The sequence below is a fragment of the Henckelia pumila genome, unplaced genomic scaffold (genome assembly GCF_033568475.1).
Source record: "Henckelia pumila isolate YLH828 unplaced genomic scaffold, ASM3356847v2 CTG_525:::fragment_3, whole genome shotgun sequence".
NCBI classification, from domain to species: domain Eukaryota; kingdom Viridiplantae; phylum Streptophyta; class Magnoliopsida; order Lamiales; family Gesneriaceae; genus Henckelia; species Henckelia pumila.
Window position 1 is genome coordinate 2,486,054 of NW_027331857.1, and position 25,555 is coordinate 2,511,608.

The 25,555-nt window shown below is 33.3% G+C and overlaps 5 protein-coding genes across 7 annotated transcripts; 4 read left to right on the forward strand and 1 right to left on the reverse strand.

Annotated features, from left to right (window-relative positions):
- The first annotated feature begins 216 nt into the window (after positions 1–216).
- Positions 217–675, forward strand: LOC140873100 (uncharacterized). The gene has a single exon (XM_073276081.1). It carries the CDS (start codon positions 217–219, stop codon positions 673–675), a length of 459 nt encoding a protein of 152 aa, XP_073132182.1.
- Positions 676–4,936: 4,261 nt separating this feature from the next.
- On the forward strand, positions 4,937–5,805 carry LOC140873278 (ethylene-responsive transcription factor ERF017-like). Its single transcript, XM_073276364.1, has one exon. The coding sequence runs from the start codon at positions 5,006–5,008 to the stop codon at positions 5,630–5,632; it is 627 nt and encodes a 208-aa protein (XP_073132465.1). The 5' UTR covers positions 4,937–5,005; the 3' UTR covers positions 5,633–5,805.
- Positions 5,806–9,606: 3,801 nt separating this feature from the next.
- LOC140873332 (uncharacterized) lies at positions 9,607–10,511 on the forward strand. Its single transcript, XM_073276429.1, has one exon. It carries the CDS (start codon positions 9,778–9,780, stop codon positions 10,288–10,290), a length of 513 nt encoding a protein of 170 aa, XP_073132530.1. The 5' UTR covers positions 9,607–9,777; the 3' UTR covers positions 10,291–10,511.
- Positions 10,512–17,073: 6,562 nt separating this feature from the next.
- On the forward strand, positions 17,074–20,317 carry LOC140873209 (mediator of RNA polymerase II transcription subunit 7a-like). 2 transcript variants are annotated; one of them, XM_073276247.1, is made up of 5 exons: positions 17,074–17,290; positions 18,518–18,587; positions 19,334–19,500; positions 19,641–19,678; positions 19,956–20,317. In XM_073276247.1, the coding sequence occupies exons 1-5, from the start codon at positions 17,156–17,158 to the stop codon at positions 20,014–20,016; spliced, it is 471 nt and encodes a 156-aa protein (XP_073132348.1). In that variant the 5' UTR covers positions 17,074–17,155; the 3' UTR covers positions 20,017–20,317. The 2 variants fall into 2 exon arrangements, with proteins under 2 accessions (XP_073132348.1, XP_073132347.1); XM_073276246.1 differs by having other exon boundaries at positions 17,075–17,290; positions 19,605–19,678; positions 19,956–20,312.
- Positions 20,318–22,262: 1,945 nt separating this feature from the next.
- Positions 22,263–23,720, reverse strand: LOC140873235 (protein TIFY 10B-like). 2 transcript variants are annotated; one of them, XM_073276284.1, is made up of 5 exons: positions 23,495–23,720; positions 23,204–23,375; positions 22,790–23,070; positions 22,661–22,718; positions 22,263–22,573 (listed from the first exon to the last, which is right to left on the reverse strand). In XM_073276284.1, the coding sequence occupies exons 1-5, from the start codon at positions 23,634–23,636 to the stop codon at positions 22,450–22,452; spliced, it is 777 nt and encodes a 258-aa protein (XP_073132385.1). In that variant the 5' UTR covers positions 23,637–23,720; the 3' UTR covers positions 22,263–22,449. The 2 variants fall into 2 exon arrangements, with proteins under 2 accessions (XP_073132385.1, XP_073132384.1); XM_073276283.1 differs by having other exon boundaries at positions 22,790–23,073.
- Between the last annotated feature and the right edge of the window lie 1,835 nt (positions 23,721–25,555).

Genomic DNA, 25,555 nt, shown 5'->3' on the forward strand with positions numbered 1-25,555 from the left:
GAAATTCGTCATGCCCGACCCTACCCGATTTACTGAAGATTTGAAGATCCACTCTACCAGGAGGAAAAAATCGATATCATCAAGTACTTAACAAAAAATCACTCTCGTTCTGATATTGAGGGTGCAACTTTGATATTATGGAATATTTGAAATGCTAGAAATGATGTGGTCTGGAATGGGAACACTAAACATGCAACTCTTATCTTTCAATCAGCAATGGATCTTCTCAATCAATGGCAACATGTCAATATGAGGAATGTTGCTTCTCCTTCTGAGTCTGTTCTGCAGATCACAACATCTTGGACAAATCCACCCATCAACTTTCTCAAATGCAATGTTGATGCAGTCATCTTCAAGGATCCTCCACGCATGGGATATGGGTGCATCGTTCGCAACCACTCTGGAGTTGTTATCAATGCTATTTGTGGATGCATCACTGGTGACTTTAACCCAACAACGGCTGAAGCAATGGGAGTTCATGAGGCCCTCAACTGGCTAAAGGAACTCAAATTTTCTAATGTTATTGTCGAATCGGATGCGCTCTTAGTGGTAAATGCTTTTCAATTCGAAGCATTGGATGTTTTTTGTTTGGGACTCATACTGGAAGATTGTCGACTCCTTGCGTCGGAACTACTCTCTTGTTCATTTGTTTTTGTTCGTAGATCAGCGAACTAGACGACTCATATGTTAGCAAGATCGGCTGGTTTTATATCTGGTTGTACTAGACAGATTCTTAACCAGTCGTCTGTTATGTCTTGTGTATCTTCTCTATTTTGATTAGTTATAAAATTTGCTTTAAAAAAAAAATTTCAAACGAGATAAATCCTCCATTGATTAACAATTTATCATGGCCAATATTAATAAAACGGATTACTCATTCACCTCAAATCACACTATAATTCACCTCAAGGATTTCGAAATAATGAAATCATCCTTCAACAATTCATCAAATTTCCAATCACACAACTTTGAACAACTATATGTTTACCTATCATGAGTGATTTTATATATTTGCATAGAAATTGATACAACTGATTAGTAGAAACAATGATACACAGTTACTGAAGGCCCTCTCAATTTAAATTACATTTGATGAATGATGTGAAAGAAATAAGGACGCTATACAAAGAAGTAACAACATCGACAACGTTCGATTTTACTTGTAAGTATAAAATAGTGTTTGCAAAAGTTTTTAGTAGTGAAGTGTTTCTCCAAAAATATTAAGTATTAATATAGAAAAATCTTACCTCACATCCTCTCGATCGATCCACTTCATCGTACGGCTCACATTTTGAAAAACCACTACGTATATATGACCGTCGATGTAAGACAATAACATGGAGCAAATACCGACGACAACATGGTGCAAATTAATGTGGGATGGTTGTGCCGGCGGTGTGCCACCTCCATGGTTGGCGGCAGATGACGGTGCGCGTGTATGTGTGGTCATGAGTCTTTTAATGGTGGAGCCGTCGATGGAATAATGATTAGCTCACTGCTTACATCAAATTGTGCTCAATCATTCCATCATTATTACGTGTTGACCTTTTGGATTTACCAATGACCTATTGGACTCTCCTAAAAAAAAAAGAGTAATAACGTACCACGAATCATCCACAAATTTGGTTATATTTGTTTGACAACAAGAATTTGTCACGATGAGTGAAACATTAATTACTTCGTTCTCACAATAATCTTTGCTAAAAAAACTATTTTCATCGTATCATAATGTCATAAATTCTACTAATATTTGAGTCAAGTGTAAGTACTGACATATCAAATCAATGAATGTAAAATTACAATAGTATCTTTCATATTTTTTAACAAACATAATAATATTATTTATTCATACAAACTCATCAATTCGGATATGAACAAATTTTTTTTTGACAAAATAATAATTAAAAAAGTCATCAATTTGGATATGAACAAATTAAAATTATAGTCATAATTAACACGTTGATTGATGAAATGCTCAAGTTGGAGGGGAGTAGGGGACCCTGCATTCTTCTATAAAGATGCTCTAGAATACGCCAATAGTATAATAAATTAAAAACTATATGACATCAATGTAATTGTCTTCAATTGTCCGTTTGGTCCACATGATCCCCAATAAGTTATCCAAACGAGTTACCTTAACTTTCGAAAGAAACTCATCAATTATTTGTTTAATAATAACATTAAAAATACATGCAAATTTTGATGAGATCGTCTTACTCTCACATAGATGTTCTGTTAGACCATGTCTCTTACTCGATATATCCATTAAAATATTATGTGAAATTATTATTTTTCACTCTAAATATAATATTAAACCTATCTTGAAGAAAAACAAATAAAATGGAGAAAGAAATAAAATCAGTATTCCCAAAAAATCAAGTTCTATTAACACGTATAATCATTACAAAATATTCATCTCAACTTTGATCAAAACCAAGCCAACTTTTATTTATTTATTATTATATTATATATTTATGTAATTTTAAAACGGTTCAAAACCGCAAACGACTGTGTATCACCCTCAATGATTAGAACTTAGTAGAAATAAAATATTCAAAACGTAATGGCCTGTCTATAAATATAATGAATTGCACATTATATTTATACTTGGATAGTATTTGCGATTTTTAAAATAAGTATTTATGATTTTTTTTCCCACAAATTTGTTAAGCAAAATCTTTACACCTTACTTTTAAAAGTCGACACTACCTTCGTCATGCATACGAGCACATATTATATTTGAGTTTGAATAGGAAAAAGATTCACTGGAAAGAGAAACAACACAAGATACCGTGCATTAAAATATACACGATTTCAATATTTCATGTGTGTAATTAATTAAATACTTAATTATTTAATCATGTTAGATTAATTACAAAAGTCTATATATTGCACAGTATTCTGTATTATTTCTCTTTACACAGTAGATGATTCAGGTCCGAATTTGTCAATAATAATAGGTGTGATGAGCGGGAATCATGGGTATATAACGCGTACACTACGGTGACAACACATCATAATGTGTGGGGTGGGAAAAAGACGATGTGTCCACATCCCATGTTTCCATATAGACATGCCATATATGTTAAACTAGAATAGACTAATTTTGTCCCACCGTTATAATTTGTCTCCACTACTCAAAATATATTCGGGTTAACAATATTTAGCAACGTAAACATCCCATCCCACTCGTAATTATGTTTTTATACGCTAACATGCACAACAAGTGTTAGCTCGGGACTCTTTATAATCAATTAATTATGAACACGCACCAAGAGTAGGTATGTGATTGAAGTTGGTCAATTCGATCTATATTTGAAGTGAAAAATGTGAAAAATTTGGATTGTGTTTAATGAATTGAAATTAAGCGATTAAGCAATGAAAAGCTCGAAAAAAGAAAAAGATATAAGAAGCTCAAAAAAGAAAAAGAAACTGAAGTGCAGGGGCGCTGAAAATTGCGCCCCTGCACTGATCATGAGCGCCCAGGCAAGCAAGAGTGGTGTATTGCGCCCCTGCATCGGTGCTTCTGGCTTGGAGTTTTTCTAAGTGTCTCGAGTAGTGCAATGGCACGATATATTGTGCCCCTGCACCTGTAATTTTGCTATGTACGCCTGAAACAACTTTTCACCAAAATTTGCTTTCTTTTTTGAGTTTTTTTTTTATGGTTTTTGACTTTTTGGTTGGTCATAATCAGTTTTTTGATCAAAAAGTCATACCACGTGGTGAAAACGACGTGGCCTTACATGAAAACAAATTTAAATAACATATTAAAATTTATTATTCATTCATTCATAATCATCTACATTCATATTCTTCTATTTATTAGAAAAGAGAGTTTATATCATTTTTGGTTATTGAACTTATGATTTATTGTGCTACTATCACAAGTTTGTTGTTGTTGTATCTTGTGATAAGTTTGCCATATTTCTGTCAGTACCAAGAGTGGGGCAAATTTTTTTAACCAATTCTGTTTCTGTTTACTACCATATTCAAATCAATCCCAACAATATACAATCTCTATATTTCTACAAGAAACAATATTAAAGTAATACATTTTCATTGGTCGGATCTGATATATAGGGAAACTATTTTATAGAGGGTCTTAGAAGTTTTTGTATATTAGTACTAACCACTACTCATTCGTATAACTTATTTAAGCTACATTTATTTTTTGTCCGTACCCATTATGTAACCTAATTTTCATATTTAATTTTTTCTTTCCAAATCTATTATTAATTTTCTATTAAATGAATGTCATCGATTACTTTTATAATTATTTAATCCTATTAAAATAATAGTTAACTAAAGATGAAATGGGAAATTGTTTTATAAAATATATCTTTCCAAATACTTTTTTAATATGAATAAAATACCATACACAAACTTGAATGAGTGAAATTCATGTATAGAGTAGTATGCATGTAATATGCGTGTAATTACAAATGACAAAAAAATTGTTGAAGGAGCAAACTCAAAACACAAAAGCTGTGTGATATTGCCTTGGATCTCTAATCTAAGACACAATATAGATTGGGTCGATCCATTTTACGTGAGATTTCTCGTAAAAAAAATATGAGATTCTCAACTCATAATTAGTTCAACTTATATATCATAAGTTTATATATTTTTCCCTATGAAAAGAGAATCATCATGTATGTATGAATTATCAAATAAAAACAAACAAAATGAATATCCATGTCCTTCGTGGATGCATCTCCAATTAATACACGAGGAATAGGGAATTCCCTCACGTGTTCTTATCCCCAATTATGGACCGCGTAAAGCCAAATAAAAACAATTGCGCAATCATCCATTATCATTTGAATTTCCCCACGTTTTCCGACAGGGTTTCCATCAACGCGCCGTCGGTATTTTGACTCACACTCCCCCATTCATATATATAAGCGGCCGCCATTTCCCCCACCATACAATACATTCATACGGTGTCAATCCAGAAAAAGCTCTCTGTTTTTTCCAGATACTTAAAGGAATCCATCTGTGATATATGGTGAAATCTGTTGCCCAAAACGAACAGCCATCGGAGAGTGCCTGCAAGTACAAGGGAGTGAGGAGGCGTAAATGGGGCAAATATGTGTCGGAGATCCGCCTGCCCAACAGCCGGGAGAGGATTTGGTTGGGTTCCCACGACACGGCCGAGAAGGCGGCGCGTGCCTTCGACGCCGCTCTTTTCTGCCTCCGGGGAAGAAAGGCCAAGTTCAATTTCCCCGACAATCCACCGGAGATACCCGGTGGCCAGTCCCTGTCGCCGGGGGCGATACAGGACGCCGCCGCCCGTTTCGCGCAGTCGGGTCATACGGGTCAACCCGTCTCAAAGACGACAGATAATTCGGATTCTCTGTCGTCTTCGGATTTGTTCCCCCAGAACGTGGGATCGCCGTCCACGTCGGTGTCGGATGGGGTGGCGCAGCTGGATAATGATTTCTCGGAAATGCCCCTGGATATTGCATTTCTCGACCGGATTTTAGTCGTCGGCAGCGAAAATAACGTTCCCGAGTGCGGGTTATTTTCGGAATTTGACGATTTTTTAATTCCCCACGTGGATTACTCTTGGCTGGACACTGACACTAACACTAACGAAGGAATTATATCTTCTTCTCTTTGGAATTTTTAGACTCCAATAATTTTACTTATTTCCATGTAAGACGATGACTTTTTTTTTCCTCGACATTTTCTCTTTGGAATTTTTAGACTCCAATAATTTTACTTATTTCCATGTAAGACGATGACTTTTTTTTTCCTCGACATTTTCTCTTTGGAATTTTTAGACTCCAATAATTTTACTTATTTCCATGTAAGACGATGACTTTTTTTTCCTCGACATTTTAGGTTTTAAAAAACTTTTTTGTCGAGTTTTTTTATAGAGTTGATTGATGAACAATTTATTATGTATCCATCAACTTTATTCTATCGACAATTTACATTTACATGTTTAAAATATAGAATGCGAGGATGTAATTTTATATTTTACAATATTCTTTATGATGGAATAAAGATAATAATAAGGTTTGAAATATGGATATGATTTATTTTTATGCTCATTATTCCAGTTTCTTGAAATCTGATATATGACCTTTGCATGTACACAATTGGCATATTATTTAGTTCTCGTCGTAATTAAGGAGCATGTTGTCAGTAATCAGCATATTAATATAATTAATCTGTTACAATTGGCATATTATTTAGTTCTCGTCGTAATTAAGGAGCATGTTGTCAGTAATCAGCATATTAATATAATTAATCTGTTGGACTATAAATCAACGTACAAAATGTTGGTCTAAAATATTTAAAGTGGTATATCACAAGCTATCATTTAGTAGATCAACAAGCTCTTATTATATATATCAACTCACATGATATTATAATATATATAATTGCCTCGTGCTGACCCATACCAGAGGTGAGGCAACCGCCTCACACCTCATCCCTTAAGTGGCCTAAATGTTTACATATTAATTTGTTTTCTAAATTTCCAAAGTCGTATAATTTGTCACAGTATCAAAAAATAAATTTGGGAACAAAAAGAGTAAGCATTAAATACAGAATATGTGGGGAAAAAACTCATTTGTGATGTAGCAATGCAAAAACAATGTTGGAAACCCGAGAGATTGCTTCCGCATGATTCGGAATGTGAACGATCACTGATACGATATTAATTACGGTCTTCGATAAGTTGTTTGTTTCCAGGGACGGATCCAAGATATAAGGTTTGAGTGACCATATATTAAGTTATTAACTGACAACGATGTTTGGCGTTGTCGGAGCTATCAATTTTCAGTTATGACTATTATTTTCGCTCTTTTCATTTGTGGTATATGCACTATTTTTCTAAAAAAAATTTTTTGAGTGTGAGATATATATAAAGATAAATAATTGAGAATTTTTGTTCGAGGTCCACACAGATTTGTCATTATTAGCGAAATCAAATTTGAACTTAATAAAAATCCTAATTTTTTGAGTCATTTTATATTTTATTTTTAAAATGTAATTTAAATTTGAGAAGTATATTTTTTAAACTAATTTTTTAGAATTTTTTCAGTACTAAAAAAGTGAGTTAAAATAAAATTTTAATTAAAAAAACTTGTAGTTTTATAAGAAATATCAACGACTAACGTCAATACATGAAAAAAATGAAGATGTGTAAATAAATCATTGAGCCCAAAATAAGGGTGTAATCGAGTCGAGTCGAGCCGAGCCGAGTAGCACACTACTCGAGCTCGAGCTCGAGCTCGACTCATATTTAACTACTCGAGCTCGAGCTCGATCGAGTAGTAAATTTCGTGCTCGAGCTCGTATATAATTCGAGTACTCGAGCTCGAAAATTATATATATATATGAATAAAAGATATATTAATAAATATAATATTATATATTATATTATATATATTTATGTATTATCAAGTAGCTCGCGAGCTACTCGAACACAGATATTTAAAACTCGAGCTCAAGCTCGATGGATGCTCGCAAGCTACTCGAACACAAATATTTAAAGCTCGAGCTCGAGCTTTGACCGAGCTACTCACGAGCTACTCGCGAGTAGCTCGGCTCGTTTGCACCTTTAACCCAAAACAAATAGAAATTAAAATATCTAAATTTGCACAAGAGGATTCGAACCATGGTCTCCTAAGCGTCGAAGTAAAGCCCATGTCATTTAGTCTAGGCTAAATACCTAATGTAAGGATGGATAGATAAGTAAAATATATATACACATTTAATAAAAATTGATATATAAATGTAGATCCGCCCCTGTTTGTTCATATGCCATAAATTAAAACAAAGTCAGATGTGTCGGAAGGGTTCTTGACGAAGACACTCAAACACTCAAGTTAGTGATTACTTAAACAATAATAATCGAGAGCAGAACGTTATTGTAAAAAAAAATGGATATTTATCTTAAAAATGAAGTCCTGACTCGAGCTATTTATAAATATTCGGAAAGTTTTGCACTTTTGTGAATGTTTGTAGATTTCTTAGCCTCATTAAAACAATCTAAATTATATTTAAATAAACTTGGACCCCAAAAAATATTTAGATTGAACCTTATAATAGTGTAGGTCCAAGTAAATTTTTTTGTCGTAACTCCATGTCTCCATCAATTGGAAACAATACAGCATCGAGAGGAGAAAACATTAACTTGATAATTTGACGGATATGAAATGAGACGATGAAATAATTAATATTAAATAACTTGTTTCATTTATTTTTGATAATGGTAATAAAAAATGATTATAATATGAGTTTTTTTATTTGAACAAACTCAATGAAAACATAGCATTAATATTATTGAATATGATTAACATGTAAATTATATGATACAAAGAGTAATTTGTTTCCTTTGATTGTTGATGATCATATCATAATTGAGATTAAATTAATAAAAATATTAATCCAATGGATGCATTTGGATTCAAGATTCAATGATATTGTTCTTCATTGTTTTGACCATCAACATGAAGAGATACATCTAGACCATATATGTACACCTGGTCCAAAACCACGCCTATATAAATATTGGCCCATCGAACCTCATCACTGTCTATTTGTGAACGAGAAATAGCTCGTTTGTCAAACATATATTAATATATCTATTTATTGTCCTCTCGATGAAGAAACGGACATGATCGGGTTACTCCTGCACCCATTTTCATCTCTCATGTGATCTTTCCTACGGTCTCATATTATCATTTAAGCCCGTCTCGAGAAAATATAAGAATTAGTGGAATAGGTAAACTTCTAAAAAATTGTCAGGAATTCAAATCCATCTATCGAGATCTTTCAACTAGTTCATCATACATGACTTGTCGGTACCGTATATTGACTAGCGTTATTTGCAAATGGGTACCCAAGGATATATAACGACTGCAGATTGATCTCATATATTAAAATAATACTAATAAGGGTGACAAAAAATGACACAAATTTTTTTTTAGGGGGGTCTAAACTGGATCATTTTTTATATGTTAAATTTTTTTTTAAAGCATATCTGTTGGAACATTTCAAATTGACTTGATCAGTACTTTTTAAAATGATGGGATAATCTTCGTTTAAACTAGCGATAATGGCACACACGATGTGTGTGTATAAAAAATCGTTGCTCGTGAAAAAAATGGAGAATGAAATTTTTTTCTTGAGAAGATAAAAATCAAGTTTCTCAATCAATTTAAGAAAATGAAATAGGTAACTGCATAAAACTTATAAGCAAAGTGATGATCGGTTAAAAAATTTGAAAGTGGAGTGCTAAGGGTATTTTTTAAACAAAAAAAAGTTTCACAAAAACAGTTATTAAAAGGGTCTCTCCCTTTATTAATAGTATAAATATAATCAATTCATATAAAAATATGGTCAAATTAATTCATATAAATCAAATTAATTTAAAAATGTTACGCTGATAATTAATTATTATTATTTTTTTTATAAAAAAAAAACAAAAGGTGGAAAACAGTTTTTAAAAAACGCACAAAGTTGAGCAGATAAACATAAAACCTGTGCTTCAAAAAAAATAAAAATAAAAATAAATAAACATAAAACCTAGCCGACCCACGTGTCTCGACTCTGCATGCTTTAGGCCTAACTTTAGCACCGCCACACCTGTCAATGAAACCAATTTTAAAAATGGGACTCTCAACAAACCCACGCGTGTCGTACATTCCCCACGCCCACGCGCGCTCTTCTTGCGTTATTTTCAAACACCAAAAAGACTACCTATAACAAGTTTGCTTTGAGATTTTTTTTATTTATTTACATAAACATTAATGTTTCATGGGCAGACCTGACCAATCCAGGAGAGAGCGGCGCGGCGGCCACTACAAGGGTGTGAGGATGAGGAAATGGGGCAAGTGGGTTGCCGAGGTTCGCCAGCCCAAGAGCCGCGATCGAATCTGGTTGGGTTCTTACGAGACTCCCGAAGAGGCTGCACGAGCTTACGACGCCGCCATGGTTTGCTTGCGCGGACCTTCCGTCGTTCTCAACTTTCCCGACGATCCGCCACCGAGTATTACGGCCGCGGAGGACGAGTTGTCCAGATCCCAGATTCAGCTCGCCGCCTCTAAGCACGCTCGCGGGCAGTCTGCTGTTGCGGCGGCGCAGGATTCGGCGGCCGAGATGGAGTTGAAACCGCCGGCGGTGCAAGATATGCTCTTCGGGGAGAGGATGGAGTTGGGTTCTTCTTCTTCTTCTTTGGGGCAGTTCGGGGATCGGGAGAGGTGTTTGGAAAGCGGCGGCGGAGAAAATTCCGGTGGCGTGTTTGGTACATCACGTTTGTGGAATTTTTGAACTTCTTTTTCTTTAGATTATTAATTAATAGCTAAATACAGTTGAGTTTTTGTTATATATGATCTAGTTGATTGTCATTGTTCGGATTCCATTTAGTTTAAAAGATATATAATATGTAAATAAAAGTCTAAACAATTATGTTAGTATCCTATACATAACCATTATACTACAGAGCCATTACTTAAAAATAGACTTTTTAGGTGTATAAAATCGTTAAGATTGTGGACGGATTCCCTCCATTTTAAGGTGGCGTGGAATATTATCATATCTTTCTTATGCTACGAGCAAGAGGGATATTTAAATTAAGTATCTTTTTCAGGCTTAGAAATTAACAATGAGGAATATGTAACATATATTTTTCACACACAATGTAGAAATGAACATTGAGGAACATGGCACACTCCGATATGAACGATTGAAGCGTGAAATTTATAAAATCTGAGCGAACAGTTCAACCTTAACGATAAGACGGATTTGTAATGTCATGTGATTATAGACTAGTTTAGTTTTATGTCAAAGTTGGTTCAAGGAATGACGGTGATCAAAGTTAATTTACCTATATAATTTCGGAACAGATTTTTAATATCGTGTTATATTATGAACATGAGTTTATTTTAATATAATTTAATCTCAAAATTGCTAATTTTTGGGGGTGATTGTGAAAATTCACGTATATAATTTTCAAAAATTTAATCCAATCATTGTAATTTTTGTTTGAGTAATGAAAACTGAGAGTAAATAGTCTTGATGTGGTACACGTCAACCCCGAAATATAGATTCAAATAATATCAAGTTGGATGTTGAAAAGTGTGGAGTATTTTACACCGTCTTCCTTTATTTTATTTTTTTTGACATGTGAATTCACAATCGTTATTTTTCGATGCGTTTTGGGTAAATTTTTGGACTAACACAGTCATTATTTTTTGTGTGTGAAAAGTTAGTCTAAAAACATGTGGATAGAGGAACACGTCTTCCTATATTTTCTTCTGCTGTTAGTGGTTGACTTTATGCGCATAGCAAAATAAGCATGTATTGTATAAAGCGAAGTTCACCAAAAGCGAGAAAGAAGATAATAGGTCGGCGCCTCGGTCTCGTCGTCATATCAAAAAGGTTTTTAAATTATAATAAATATTAATGTAGAAAAACTAGAACTTTAAAATTTTATGATAAATGATAAAATTAGAACCATTCTAACGTGTCGACACTCGACAGAGAAGGTTAACTGCAACACACTACCCGTACCGTCATTTAGATGGGTTAGCAAATTAGTAATCCAATTCATCTATTGTGGGCGGTATCAAGACGGGTCTTTTCAGCGTGCTTATGTTCTCACTCACACGCACCCTAAGAAACTTTCCAGAGGGTCACCCATCTTATAATTGCCCCAAGTCAAGCAAGCTTAACTTTAGAGTTATTATGTGATGAACTCCCGAAAAAAAGATGCACCTTTTTGATATGAGCAGTACATAAGAAATATTTTAAACTCTCCTCAACAATGAGTCCTATACCTACACAGTCTCAGAATCCCTCTCATTCCGGCAGGATCGGTTCATTCATGTCTTCCTCCGCCTAGAAGCCTACCAGGAGCCGCTTATTTTTCGTGCAATCTCTTGGCACTGGCGATCACTTCTCGCCTCCTCAGCCCCGGGCGTCACAGTATTGCTCGAACCAAACGAAATTTTGGTAAAAAACTGCTAATGTTTCAAATTTTAATAATAATAATTTAAAAATATGTAAAAAATAATTTAATATATAATTCAAATACATGTATGTATAATATAATAAAATAACTTAATTAATTTTAATTCATTATATTTAAAAAATAATATTCTTTTTCTATTAAAAAATAAGTATTCTTTAAAATCAGTACATTTTTCAAGTTGAATCAACAATTCGAGTCATGCATGTTTGACTAATTAGATAAATAATTAAACCAACTATGCCTTTTTAAAAGATCGAATGATGGATTTTGTTATTTCAGTTTTTTCACGTAATTAATTTTTTGATCACTCACTGATCCAAATATTAATGGATTAATAAAGAAATTTAAATAAAAAAAGGTTTTTCGGTTCGGTTACCGCATGAAAAACGAAAATCCCAAAATCCGAAAATCGAAAATCCAACCGAATTAACGGTTCAGTTTCGAGTTTCGATTCGGTTCGGACGGTTATCCGAACCGTGAACACTGTTAAACAACAAGGTCGACTCTTCAAAAATTTTAGATAGAGGCTGGGGTCTTTGAAAAATTAAATTACATGAGGGCTCGAGTCTTAAATCAAAAGGGTTGCAATGCAACATTAAATTGAATACATTAATAATTAATTAAATTATTAAATTTGAAATTAAAATAGTTTTTTTCACATTCGGTTTTATATTATTTTTTCTAAATAAAACTTTTAATTTTAATTTTATTATAGTAGTTCGAAATTTCAGATACTAATTGAAATATTTATTTCAGTAAAAAAGCAATTTATTTGCTTTGGCTGATTTTATATAAAAATAAACAAAAGCAAATCGATGAGATGGCAAAAATAATAAAATGTGGGAGCATTATATTTGACTCGTTCTTATTAAAAATTTTATTGTAGAAACTTTTTTTTTTTGACGGTCATTTTATTGTAGAAACTTACTAGTATATTATATATGTTTTATGAGATATTAGAAATTAAAAATTTAAGGACAATAATTTATGGTGTGACTTTTATTTCAAAGATTTTACTAAAATACTACTTAATATTTATATATTTGAAATAAATTTATAATTTAATAATTATATAAATTGATAATTTAACTAACGGATAGTATCATAAAAATATTTGTAAAATTTATTTAAAAGTAAAAAAAATTAAAAATAAGAACTGTTGTCTGACATTTAGGGCTCTCAAAGGTTGGGCCCGTCTCGTTAAACAAGTTGGATGGGCTGACAATTTTCAAATCCATCCAAATGACGGCTGATTTCTCCGGCACAGTTATGTGGTCGTTGCATGTCAACACATCAAATATACGTTCCTTCCCGCACGGTCATATAAATAGATGGATTGCTAATTTTCCAAACCGTTCAAATTGTGGATCACCCATTTGGCCTTACTCAGCGGCTTTTGATGGGTTGTGAATTGTCTTGTGTTATTTTGACAGCTATGTTGAAAGGGCTGTTTAAGAGAGTTGACATACCGTATCAAAATATCAAATTATCGGTATAACGTACCGAAATTTTTCGATATACAGATATTTTTTCAGTATATCGAACTTTTTTTCGTATCTGTACGATATTCGTATGAATTTTTTCCATACCAAAATTTTGAAATTTCTGTATCGATATCAATATTAATTTTTTCGTACCTATATTTTTTGTAAGGTATATCGAAAATCCCGCTTTGATTGCTCCTTGTTAAGACCATCTCCAGCAGTACACTAAAAATAGTGTGCTGCTGTAAATTAGTGCAAATAATAGCTCCAGCAGTGAACGACAAATTGACGTTTTTTTTGGAGCAACTGTTCACAACGGCAAAATATTTTTTTAATTTTATTTAATTACCTTTTTGTTTATGGATTTTATGGTTCATTTGTTGTTATTATCATTATTTTTTTTTTGTTATAATCTTTATATAATTTGTTTTTTAATAACATTAATAATATTTTACATATCACTTTTAAAATAATTCGTGGCATATATGGAAAAAAAATTAACGTAAGATAATTAAAATTTTACAACAAAATTACAAAATAAAACGAAATTTAAAATATAAAATACCAAAAATACATTAATGCAAATTACATAAAATCACTAAAAACCATAACTAGAATCAAAAGTACATTATTTTATCTAGTAATCCCCAAGACCACTGTCGGAACCTCCAAAATCGCCAAAATATTGTCCAAACATGTCGAAGTTATTATTAGATCCTGATTGTTGTTCTTCTTCTCTTTTCTGCATATTTTTTTCCTGTTCCTTGTGAATAAACTCCCGTCGACGGGGATCAGAGATAGAATCAACATCCATCAGTATTATTTTATTTTCTCCACGCCATTGAGACACTTCAACTTTTTTCTTTTTCACATTAATGGTTTCTTATTTTTTTGTGGCTGTATTGGCTAATAAATCTCGTAGTTTTTTATTTTTTTCTTGGATTGCACTAACCAATTTAGACATATCCTCATTTTTCTTTCTCTTCAGTTTGGATTTTTTCACCCCCTCTGGTCGCTTTGATGATGAACCACCACCAAAATTTTCATCACTTAGATTGATAGAAAATGAAGATAACTCGGGATTATCGAAAGATATGGGTGACTCCGGCAGTGTATCAGAATGGGAAGACGTCCTTTGCGTTCTTTGAGAGAAGTTGGAAAACTTCTCCAGATCTTTGAGAAGGGGTCATACATGGTCAAATGGAAACCCTTTCTTATACTTACAATCTAGCGTCATTAATTGTTTTGCACGATCAATCTACATATATAAATTATAATACAAAAAATTAGAAGATATAAACATAGAAAAAACAAAGCATTATAACTACTACTCACAATATCTTGATCAGAGGCACCACTTGAGTTCATATATTCAACTTGTTGTATGCATCCATTCAATTTTGAAACTACACTATTCATATTTTGCATTCGAGTTTGTAATGACCTTTGGCTACGATCAGGCATTGAGTTTGCTTTCCCTGAGTTGTATGTTTCTGCCACACGAGACCAAAGTTGATTTTTGTTTTGGTTTCGTCCAATAATTGGATCCTGCGAGATTTCTATGTAGACACGACAAAGATATTTATCTTCTTCGATTGCATAATTCTCACCACGAGATGATGCCATTTGAGAGAGAAGAAACTAAAATAAAGGATATTTGGAAAGATAATTTTGCACTCCGAGATAACTTATATTTATAACAAAAAAATCTTGGCTTAAGATGAGAATCATATGATATTGATTAAAAGAGAATCTGATAGACAATCTAGACAGTAGGATTAGATTTTATGGATAAGATAACAATCCGACGATGGAGATTAAGAGAAAATCCAATGAACATCCTAGATTGTGTGATTGGATTTTCTGGATAAGATAACAATCCATCGGTTTAGATTAAAAGAAAAATATGATGGATGGTCTATATAATGAACATACGCACTAATAATTTATCCAATATCCACGAAAATGAATTCACAAGTATTCAGCCCTTTATTTCCATCTTCCTCTTCTGGCTCATCTAATGGTGATCTTGATGATCTCATAGATAGTTATGAGAAAGAAGAGAAATTGATAGCTCAACAAATTCACAATAACAATATTATCCTATGTGAGAGTGTAAGACATCAAAATGCCAATATTACTCATGGTGGCTCAGTTCCTGGTCGTTGAACAATTTATCGTGATCGAGAAAATGCTGCTCAAAACCTTTTCAACGACTACTTTGCTGAAAATCCAACATATAATGAAGAAATATTTCGTCGACGATTTCGAATGTCTCGAAGTTTATTTCTTCGTCTTGTGGATACTGTTCAAAATCATGATAGTTATTTTGTGCAACGTAGAAATACAACCGGCAAACTAGGCTTAACTACACTTCAAAAAGTCACGGCTACATTTCGGATACTAGCATATTGCATTACCAGCAGATGCAACTGATGAGTATATCAAAATTGGTGAGTCTACTGCAATTAAATGTGTAAAAAGTTTTTGTCGTGCTATTGTGGAGATATTTAAAGGGCACTATTTAAGAGTGCCTAATGCTAATGATATTGCTAGACTAGTTCACACTGGGGAGCAATGTGGCTTTCCAGGAATGTTAGGTAGCCTAGACTGTATGCACTGGAGGTGGAAAAATTGTCCAACAGCTTGGGCAAGACAGTATGCAGGTCGCAGTGGATCTCCAACAATAATTTTGAAGTGGTAGCGGACTATGATCTTTGGATTTGGCATGCATATTTTGGTATGCCCGAATCTAACAATGATATTAATGTGTTAGAGACATCTAATCTTTTCTCGCACTATGTTATTCAAGGAAAAAGAATACAATATGGGATATTATTTATCTGATAATATATACCCAAAATAGTTAACGGTTGTACAAACAATTCACGATCCACGCGCTCCAAAAAAAAGATATTTTGCAACAAAACAAGTAGCGTGTAGAAAAGATGTTGAACGTACATTCGGAGTTCTTCAAAGTCGTTTTGCAATTGTGGCAAACCCAGCACGTTTTTGGAGCAAAAGTGATTTACATGATATAATGACTGCATGCATAATAGTGCATAATATGGTAGTTGAGGATGAACGAAATCTTGATGCACCAATCGAAGATGTGACAGAAGTACCTACTCCGGATATTGAAAAAGAAGAGAATGAAACTAGTTGATTTCAGCAATTTATCGATCGTTACACAAAAATTAGAAATGCGGATGCATATATCGCCCTTCGAAATGCATTGATTGATCATTTATGGGAAACATTTTTTAATGTAAAAAATTAATGCCGTGTTGAATGTGTAACTTTTTTTTTTACTATGTAACTTTGTGTTTATTGAATAATTATTTTATGCAATATTATATTTTAATTTGGTTGATATTTCACTCAACTTAAAAAATGTTAATTAATAAATAATATACGAATTCATATAATTTTTAATTAAATTTACAACATTAATTTATATAATAAAAATAAATTATGAAATATATGTAAAAATAAAAAATATTATGGAATATTTATTTGGCGCAGAGATTTGACGAAGACTGTTGTAGAGAAAGTATGAATTGCATTATAATAGCGTAGATGGTTTAGGAAGATTATTTATTTAAAAAGCCCATGACAAAATACTCAATTTTGAGCTATCAGCACAGGACGACTGAGTTCTGAAAGCCACTCGAAGAAAATGGCAACGGCGATGTACCCGCCGCCGCCGCCGTTCTACAAACTGTACAAAGACTACTCTCAAGACCCCGACTCCGCCCCTTCCCCACCTCCTCCAATTCAAGGCCCCTACGTTCTTTACGGCGCCAGTTATACGGTATTTCTGATTGATTCGACTTCACCTTGGGGATTTGGGGGTTTGCAATTACGACCTATTTTTGTATCTTAAGTCAGTGTATCTAATCAATTTGGACATTTAGGATTGTAGTAGCTTGTTTCTACAGAAAAAAAAGTTGGGGCATTTTAATTTATTGCTGAAATGAGGAGGTGTTAGATGTCCACGTTATAATATAGCATCATATTTCTGTAGAAAGTCATGCTGTTTTCGAGGGCGACACGAGGTCTTGAACACCAAATGTTGATCACTGTAAATTCTCTGTGAACCATTTGTATATTATTATGGCGGGGTATTTAGACATCGATAGGCTCCGAGAATCTTCAAATGTCGTGGACTAAAATTGGGGAATTATGTAGAAAAAATGTATTTGAACTTGGTTAGACTCGTTTTCCACATTCAGCACGTGTATGTGAAGCAAATAGATATACAACGAAATTCGAATTCGTGTTCTCTGCTGGCAATTAACGAAATCAACAACGATGCAAGGTTGAGATTTAGTTGATCCATGCATCATGAATTCATGATTCACTACCTTGAACGCACTTGTAAAAACTTTATGGTTTATAGCAGTCCTGAAATTTTAAGCTTTGCTTTCTCAATAGGAGTTATGTGACTTCTTCCAGCATTTTCTTTCCGAAAGTTAACAGCGTTAGCCACTATACTTCAGAGCAAAGTTCTAAAAAGCGTGAACCGTGTCGAAGCGTGGAGGTCAAACTTTAAGCTTTTCAAGTTTAAGCGAGCTTAGAACGAGTTTAAGCGTGAAAAAGCGTTTTCAATTTTTACTATAAAAAAAAATATTTTAAGACAAACATTAAATAAAATATTAGATTAACCATAAATATATGATTTAATAGATAATTCAAGTTCTAAACTATAATATACATATTTATAAAAATGTTTTCATCTTAAAAAATAAATAAAATCTTTCGTTCTAAAAAGCGGGCGCTTAATCGAGCTTAAGCGTGTTAAAGTTTAAGCGAAATTAAACGTCGCTTAAGCGAGCTTTTTAGAACATTGCTTCAGAGTAGAGATATGCTAATAGAAGTCTCATTCACTTGAGTATATTGCACATTTTTTATGTGATATATCTACTTTCAGGAAGTGCTTGGTGCTGTAGTTTGTCTGTTGCAGTTGCTTGTTCATTATTTTGTGAAAGATAAGCATATTTATAATTATTTTAACCTTTTTTTCGAACTTCTTCTGTAGACAGATGATGTTCTTCCAGGACTAGAAGAGCAAGGTGTTCGTCAATTGTACCCAAAAGGGCCCAACATTGGTATCTTTGTACATGCTCTTCTACACAGTATCTTTGCAATAGTATTCGAATATTATATCAATATCCCAACATTTGATGTCGGTTACACAGTTATCGTGTGAATTCTTTTTAGCTTCTGCATGATGTTGCTGTTTTATCCGGGCTTATATTTTTTCATTCCATGGAGGTGATATAATTTGAGTACTGGATTTCCATGATAGCATATGGTTTTGTCACGCAAGTGCATTATGACTTGTGAGTTTAAAGATTCACTTAAAAGTCAGTAGCAATTTGCCCACGTCTCATCGGGTCCATATTCCATGTCCTCTTACCATATATCAACAAGCAAATCTATATTTGCTTGTTTGCCACACAGTTCTTTAACCATCTTGTGTCCTTCGTTGGTTCTCATCTCTAATCTGGTTTAGATTTAGAAAATTATGCCTCTGAAGTGGTGGTGGCTGCAGCAGTGAAGTTGTCGTAGGCACAACATCATTTTGTATTCTTCTGGGTGGGGGAATTGATTGTGAACTTGGATATCCACTCTAAAATTTTGGTAAAATTCATTCGGTTATTTTATCATCAAATAAGAAGATGACAGGTTTTTTTGAATATATTTCGTATGTAGTGATTTTGTTCATGTTATCCTGATTAGTTCTTGTTGGAAAATGTTCTATGTAGAGTGGTTAGTTGCCTATGGTTCAGATCCGGGTATATCATGCTGAGTGTGAACATGGTTGGAAAAAAACTGACATCTTTTCTGCTAGATTTCAAGAAGGAGCTGAAATCGCTCAACAGAGAATTACAACTGCATTTCTTAGAGCTTGCTGATGTTCTTGTGGAGCGGCCATCACAATATGCCAGGAGAGTGGAAGACATCTCTCTTATTTTCAAGAACTTGCATCACCTTCTGAATTCTTTGCGCCCACACCAGGTTAAGTATTTCGATGTAATACAAACATATTTGTCAAATTTTCTTGAGTGATCCAGCATTCTGGCTCTGCTTTTGCTTTTTCACATTGTATTCCCATTATTCAGGCCAGAGCAACACTGATCCATATCCTTGAACAACAGATAGAACGTCGGAAACAAGCTGTGGAAGACATTACTAGGTACGTATGACAATAACTGATTTATTAACCGTAAAAGGTGCTCCAGACATGTCGAGATATCCCGATCTGTGGATATAAATGACCACCGGCACTCTGAAATGAGCATTTTCAGTACATTTTTGGATGTATATAATGCATCGGACAAACAAACATGAACTTGAACACAGAGTTGGCAACTTGGCATGAAAGTTTGAAGATTTCACTCGTCGTGAGATGCTAACTTTTCATTCAATTCACTATCAGCGATTACAATGTTGTGTTTGATGTGATGGATCAGGAGAAGAGAAGAAGCACAAAGACTTCTAAAGGAGGCACTCGGAACCTTAGATGGACAGTAGAAACCTTTGACAGGTAGCTTTTCTTGATAAAATTTACTAATGAGAATTGGTGGACTCGAAAGTGTACGAGTTTGTATGTGATTTGGTAGCTAAGTTATACTTGTTGGTTTGTTTAGAATGCAGTGACGCTTTCACGTGCCATCTTTGTATTTGCATGAAACAGTTCAGTCCCTGTATTATTTAGTACCAAGATTGGGCATAATAATTATATGATTGTTATGAGAAATGTATCGTAAAATAACGTAATATGGATTTATGAGAAGTTGGTATTTTTTCATTAGTATCCATAATATCTCTTCTATGTTGTCAAAGAAGAAAGGATTACATAAAATGGTCTCTCAGTGCTTCGATGTGTGGTTTTAAAATTTATATTATATTATTATTATATAAAATAAAAATGTGTATAATATTGAACTACTAAATTAAAATAAAATAAAAGATTAAACAGTCTGCCAGCCGGCCATCCCATTCACGACGGATTGGCGTTTGGGAACTGTGAAAGGCCAATCTTCCACCTACATTGTACCATGTGATTAAAATTCTCCTTTATTATTATTATTTTTTTGGATATAATAAGATCGAATTTTTTTTTCTCAAGAAAATACGGATATTTGTTTATAAAAAATTGGAAGACAATCCTCCTTCACTCAAACTGTACTTGCCAGCGAAAGATAGCAGGCAACATCATGTGATGCCAATTAAAATTTTATTTAATATTCGTTCCTTTATAATATAATATAATATTTTTTGTATGATAATGAATTGATTTAATAGTCAGAGACGTGTGCAACGTGACAATAACAAGAACTAACAATATATAGTTTTGTTATGTTGCTCATATCTTGTGTTCATCTTCATGTTCACCTATGAGATGACAATCATCTAATGGATAAGTGTCATCTCATAGGTGAGCATGAAAAGTGGGCAGCATAAAAAAACTGTATATATATATTTTTAAAAGAAAACATGATGACCAGAAAATTTTTTTTATTCAAATAAAAAAGGAAAGAAAGACAAAGAAACAAGACTAAGCAAATCTAGTATCAAATCTACAGATTATATACCAGATTTTTTTTAAAAAATTTTTTTATTCATTTGTACCATTTCATATATGCTATATAAACTGTTTGATGAGCAGTGACACCAAAATTTCTTTCAAATTAATCTCTTCTTCGATCGTGTAAGTTTAATGATACAAACTTATCAGTAATTTTCACGTTTCTCCCCATATTTCCTGAATTTTCTGAACTGTACGTTCGCATATCTATATAGTTTTTTTTAACAACAAATAAGAATTTTACCGATAAAAATTAAATTGAATATAAAAAAAATTTGTTTACCGTCAAATTACCCTAACACGCGAGAAATCGTATGCGACAATAACTGAGTATATCAATAAATACTTAGCTTGATAAAAAAAATAAAATAAGTACTTGGCGGTATAATATCTGTGACATAGGGGTTGGGCAGAAGCCATCGCCTCTATTCATTCTTTAATCTTGTAATATGTTATTATGTTTACTAATAATACACTAATCATGATTTGGCCTCCATTTTTTTTTGGGTTGCCAAATATATCTTAATTGATCAAAATCGAAAATTACATTATAATCTCCGATAAAATCATGTCTACGTAGTACGTACCCTTGAAAAATCTTTAAGTTGCAAGCCTTCCAGATATAATTAACCTTCCCTTTAATAATGGATTTTTAATCTTGCAAAAAAAAAAAAAAAAAAAAAACACACACACACACACACACACTAAATTGCTCAAAAATTTAAAATAATTACATCTTGATCCATGAGTAGATTTCCCTTAATAATGGATTATAATCTTGCAAAAGAACACAATAAATTGCTCAAAAATTCGAAGTTATCAAGTAATTAAATCGTGATCCATGAGTAGATTTTTGTAACAATCTCAAATAATACATCTATTAAACGAATCAATTCAACTTATAACTACAATTAAAAATAACACTTTCGTCATTAAAAATTAATTTTTTCATTAGTAAAAGCGAATGGGATATCATGAGATATTACACAAAATTGTCAACAAGTTTTGGTGCCACATCATCTAAAAAGTTAAATTAAATATTTAAATTTCTAATTATTTTGACCAATCATTATCATACCAGTTCCGTCACATATACTTATTATAACAATTTCAACGTGTTCCATATAAATCAAGTACAATTTCAAGAAATTGTACAAAATTTGTAATTTAACATAAGTTAGGAACCAAGTCAAAGTAACATAGAGCACCGTATATCAAACGGTACAAACAAAAGCTACATCTCAACTAAGAGGAAAGCACATGCCATCAAAATTTAATAATGATGCTACTCGGAACTAATCCTATGCTTAATTTACACGATAAATCATAATACAAATATTAATTGATGGGTAAGCCAAAACATTAATTACGATTAATTAATTGCGCCTAATTTGAGATGGAAGCTGCGGACCCAATCTCAGCCATGCTTCGTTGTTTGGTGCCGCCTTCAATGGCGCCGCCGCCGGCTTTCTTGCTGGGTATGGTTCAGTCGCAGCAGTTCTGTAAAAAAAAATTTGTAATTTTTTTAATTCAATTAATAAGTCACAGCAAATTCGAAATTCGTGTGAAAATCAAGAAAATGCTTACCGATCTTTTCTCTTTTCCAAGAATCGGGCCAGTGAATTTTTTCTCGCGATTGGTAAATCTGAAACAGAAAGGGTCGAAGGCCGTATGAGATCTAGTGTTATCTAAATCTTTACTGCAGATAAAACTCACCGGAAGCAAACTGTGGCGGCGGCGGCGTGCGGTGAGCAAGCTCCTGCACGGCTAGACTCGGGACAACATGGGGAAAGCTGGTGGCGGACTCCGTCGGGCTTTGAGGTGTGACTGGCGGAGCGGGGGCGGAGAAGTGGTGGTTCTGTGCCGCCGCGGCGCTCGATTTGCTGGCTAACATCATGATTTCATTGGCCTTCTCCGCCGGGAAATCGTTGAACACCAACACCTGGCCCGCGTAGAAAATGGTCAATGGAGCACTTTCGGCCACCGATTTCGCTCCACTGCTGCATCAAATTTCAAGAAATGAAATTAATTTAGGGATGGATCACAAAAAAGATTCTTGAAAGATTGTAGATTTTGTCCAATCAAAGCAAGCGCAACAGAATTTACATGAAGACAAAAACATTTGGTCACCTGATATCAGATTTCTTCATGTTTTCTTGCCTGCTGCCGCCGCCGCCACGGTGGTTGAACATATTCAACGGCGAGGTAAGGTTCTTGGTATCCAAATCCGGGTTCGTAGGAGCTTGATTCTGGCCCGATTTCTCAATAATCGGCAACAAATTCATCGTCCCTGTCGGAACCCCTGTTTCAAAACATCAAACAAACAGATCACAAAATCAGCTTCGACCCAAAAACAGAAACAAATCCAAGAAAACAAAAAACCCAAATCCAAGAACCAAAAACGAAACAAGGAAACCACACCTTTATGTTCCAAATTATGAGACAATCCAAGACTGAGCTCCCCAAAACTACCCTTCTCCTTCAAGAACTGACTCAACAAGCTACATGTCTGAGAGAAATTCGTCCTCTTGCCCGAAGAATCCACGACTTCCGACGAGCCCATTTCAGCTCCGGCAACAAAAAAGCGATTATTCAATGAGGAAAACGAAAGCTTAGAATTTGAAAGAAAGTGGGGATAATGAATGAATGGTGGGGTGGAAAAGGGTTTTTTATCCTTCGGAATTGGGTAATTTAGACACGAGGAATTTGTGGTGTTTTTAGGAAAACCAAAATGGCCGACAAGTTGTACGTGGTTCTTGATAATTGCGAAGTGGGGCCCACATTAGTGTAATAATAAACACGTGTTGTTAATTTAGCATTGCGTGTTGCTTTCCAAATTGAACTCTATCCTTCTCTTCTACTCCATCCATTATTCCGTTGCCTGTTAACGTCATTAAACTAATATTAAGGTCAAAAAAACATTTATTAAATATGAAAAATTATTGTTTATTACCACATGACATTTTTATAATACCATCTTATTTTATACATTCCGACATCAGTCGACTGGTTGGATTCGGGTGCACCAATTCAAGTGTATGAAGGGATGAGAATGAGTTGATTCGAGCCGAATAATATTTGGTTTGTGTTTGGCTAATTTAGTGTATGTGAAAGCTTAAGCTTGGTTCGAATTTTTATTATTAGACTCGAGTTTGGCATATTAATTGCTCGTTTATCACATGTAACGAGTCCAACTCGAGTTCAACTCGTTTTTAGGATCGTTAAGCGAACTCCAAAACTCTTTGAACTGACTCATTGAGAAAGTTGGTTTTTCATATTTTTAAAGTTAAAATTATGCTGGAACATACAATATAATGCATTTTTATAAATTAATTATAACTCAAATAAAAAGAATATATATTTTTTAAAATAACCAAAATGACAAATCTAATAAGGAAAAAAGCTTAAACTCTGACACTTCATTGAACATTTACATACCAAAATATTATATCCAACTTTCATCAAATACCAAAAAAAAGACCGCTACAAAATAAATTACAAAATATCTCATGATACAATTATGAGCGAGCTTGCGAGCCACCTAAACAAGTCGAGTTCGATATCATATTAATGTCATATTCACGAGTCACGAGTCGAACATTCTTAAACTTAAGTTCGGTTCGAAAAAACTTTCGAGCTGAAAATCAAGCTCAATTTCGGCTCAATAAACTTAACGAACAAATTCGAACGAGTTTTTTTTATCAAGTCAAGCTTCGAATAACTTACAAACAATTCAATTCATTTATATTCTTAAACGTCCGAGTTCTGACCCCAAGCGAATCCACAAACTAATATCGAGAGTTTGGATTTATTTTTAGACAAAACGATTTAATAAATAGTCAATATTTTGATCTAATGGCTTTTATATGTTTTTTTTTTTCTTTTTTGACGAAAGATCTAATATAATGGCTTTTGTCACGAGACATCGTTTGCTTAGCTTTAGAAGTTGAAGAAGTCAATTTGCGTCCCTCAATCGAACTCTGCCATCAAAGCTGGAATGATTGAGACCTCACAACCCACCCCCCTTCGTTCCACATGCATTTCATATATATAGTTGTTTTTTTTTTTTATTTTAAAAAATAAAAATAAAAAAATCCTATCCATTTACAATCTTAGATTAAAATAAAAATTGGTGCTGAAATTATAATTGTATGGTGGTTACGATAAAAGACAGAAATAAGTTTTTATTTTTATTTTTATTGTGGCATCTTCCTTTATAAAATTTAGTTACTTGTCATAAATTTATTTTTTTTCCTTTGAAACATAACTTTATTATATATTTAATTTAAAATTTTATTTATTAGTGATACATTTAACATATACTATGTTATATGCAAAAGACAGATCTAGATAGAACCTACATAAATTAATGTGTAACAATAAAGGGGATAAAATTTTTATCTAGAGTGAATTGTACGATATTTGTTTGTTAAACAAATTATTTTGAATAGTTTAAAATGCATATTGTTGTCATGTTTTTTT

Bases quoted from the DNA above. Each gene is read 5' to 3' on its own strand.
- LOC140873100 (XM_073276081.1), top strand. From the start codon at position 217: ATGGATCTTCTCAATCAATGGCAACATGTCAATATGAGGAATGTTGCT.
- LOC140873332 (XM_073276429.1), top strand. From the start codon at position 9,778: ATGGGCAGACCTGACCAATCCAGGAGAGAGCGGCGCGGCGGCCACTAC.
- LOC140873209 (XM_073276246.1), top strand. From the start codon at position 17,156: ATGGCAACGGCGATGTACCCGCCGCCGCCGCCGTTCTACAAACTGTAC. The intron at 17,291-18,517 runs GTATTTCTGATT...CTTCTTCTGTAG, and splicing joins TTTACGGCGCCAGTTATACG to ACAGATGATGTTCTTCCAGG. The intron at 18,588-19,333 runs GTATCTTTGTAC...CTTTTCTGCTAG, and splicing joins CCCAAAAGGGCCCAACATTG to ATTTCAAGAAGGAGCTGAAA.
- LOC140873278 (XM_073276364.1), top strand. From the start codon at position 5,006: ATGGTGAAATCTGTTGCCCAAAACGAACAGCCATCGGAGAGTGCCTGC.
- LOC140873235 (XM_073276283.1), bottom strand. From the start codon at position 23,636: ATGGGCTCGTCGGAAGTCGTGGATTCTTCGGGCAAGAGGACGAATTTC. The intron at 23,074-23,203 runs GTGACCAAATGT...AATTTGATGCAG, and splicing joins ATGAAGAAATCTGATATCAG to CAGTGGAGCGAAATCGGTGG. The intron at 22,574-22,660 runs GTAAGCATTTTC...TTTTTTTTACAG, and splicing joins TTGGAAAAGAGAAAAGATCG to AACTGCTGCGACTGAACCAT.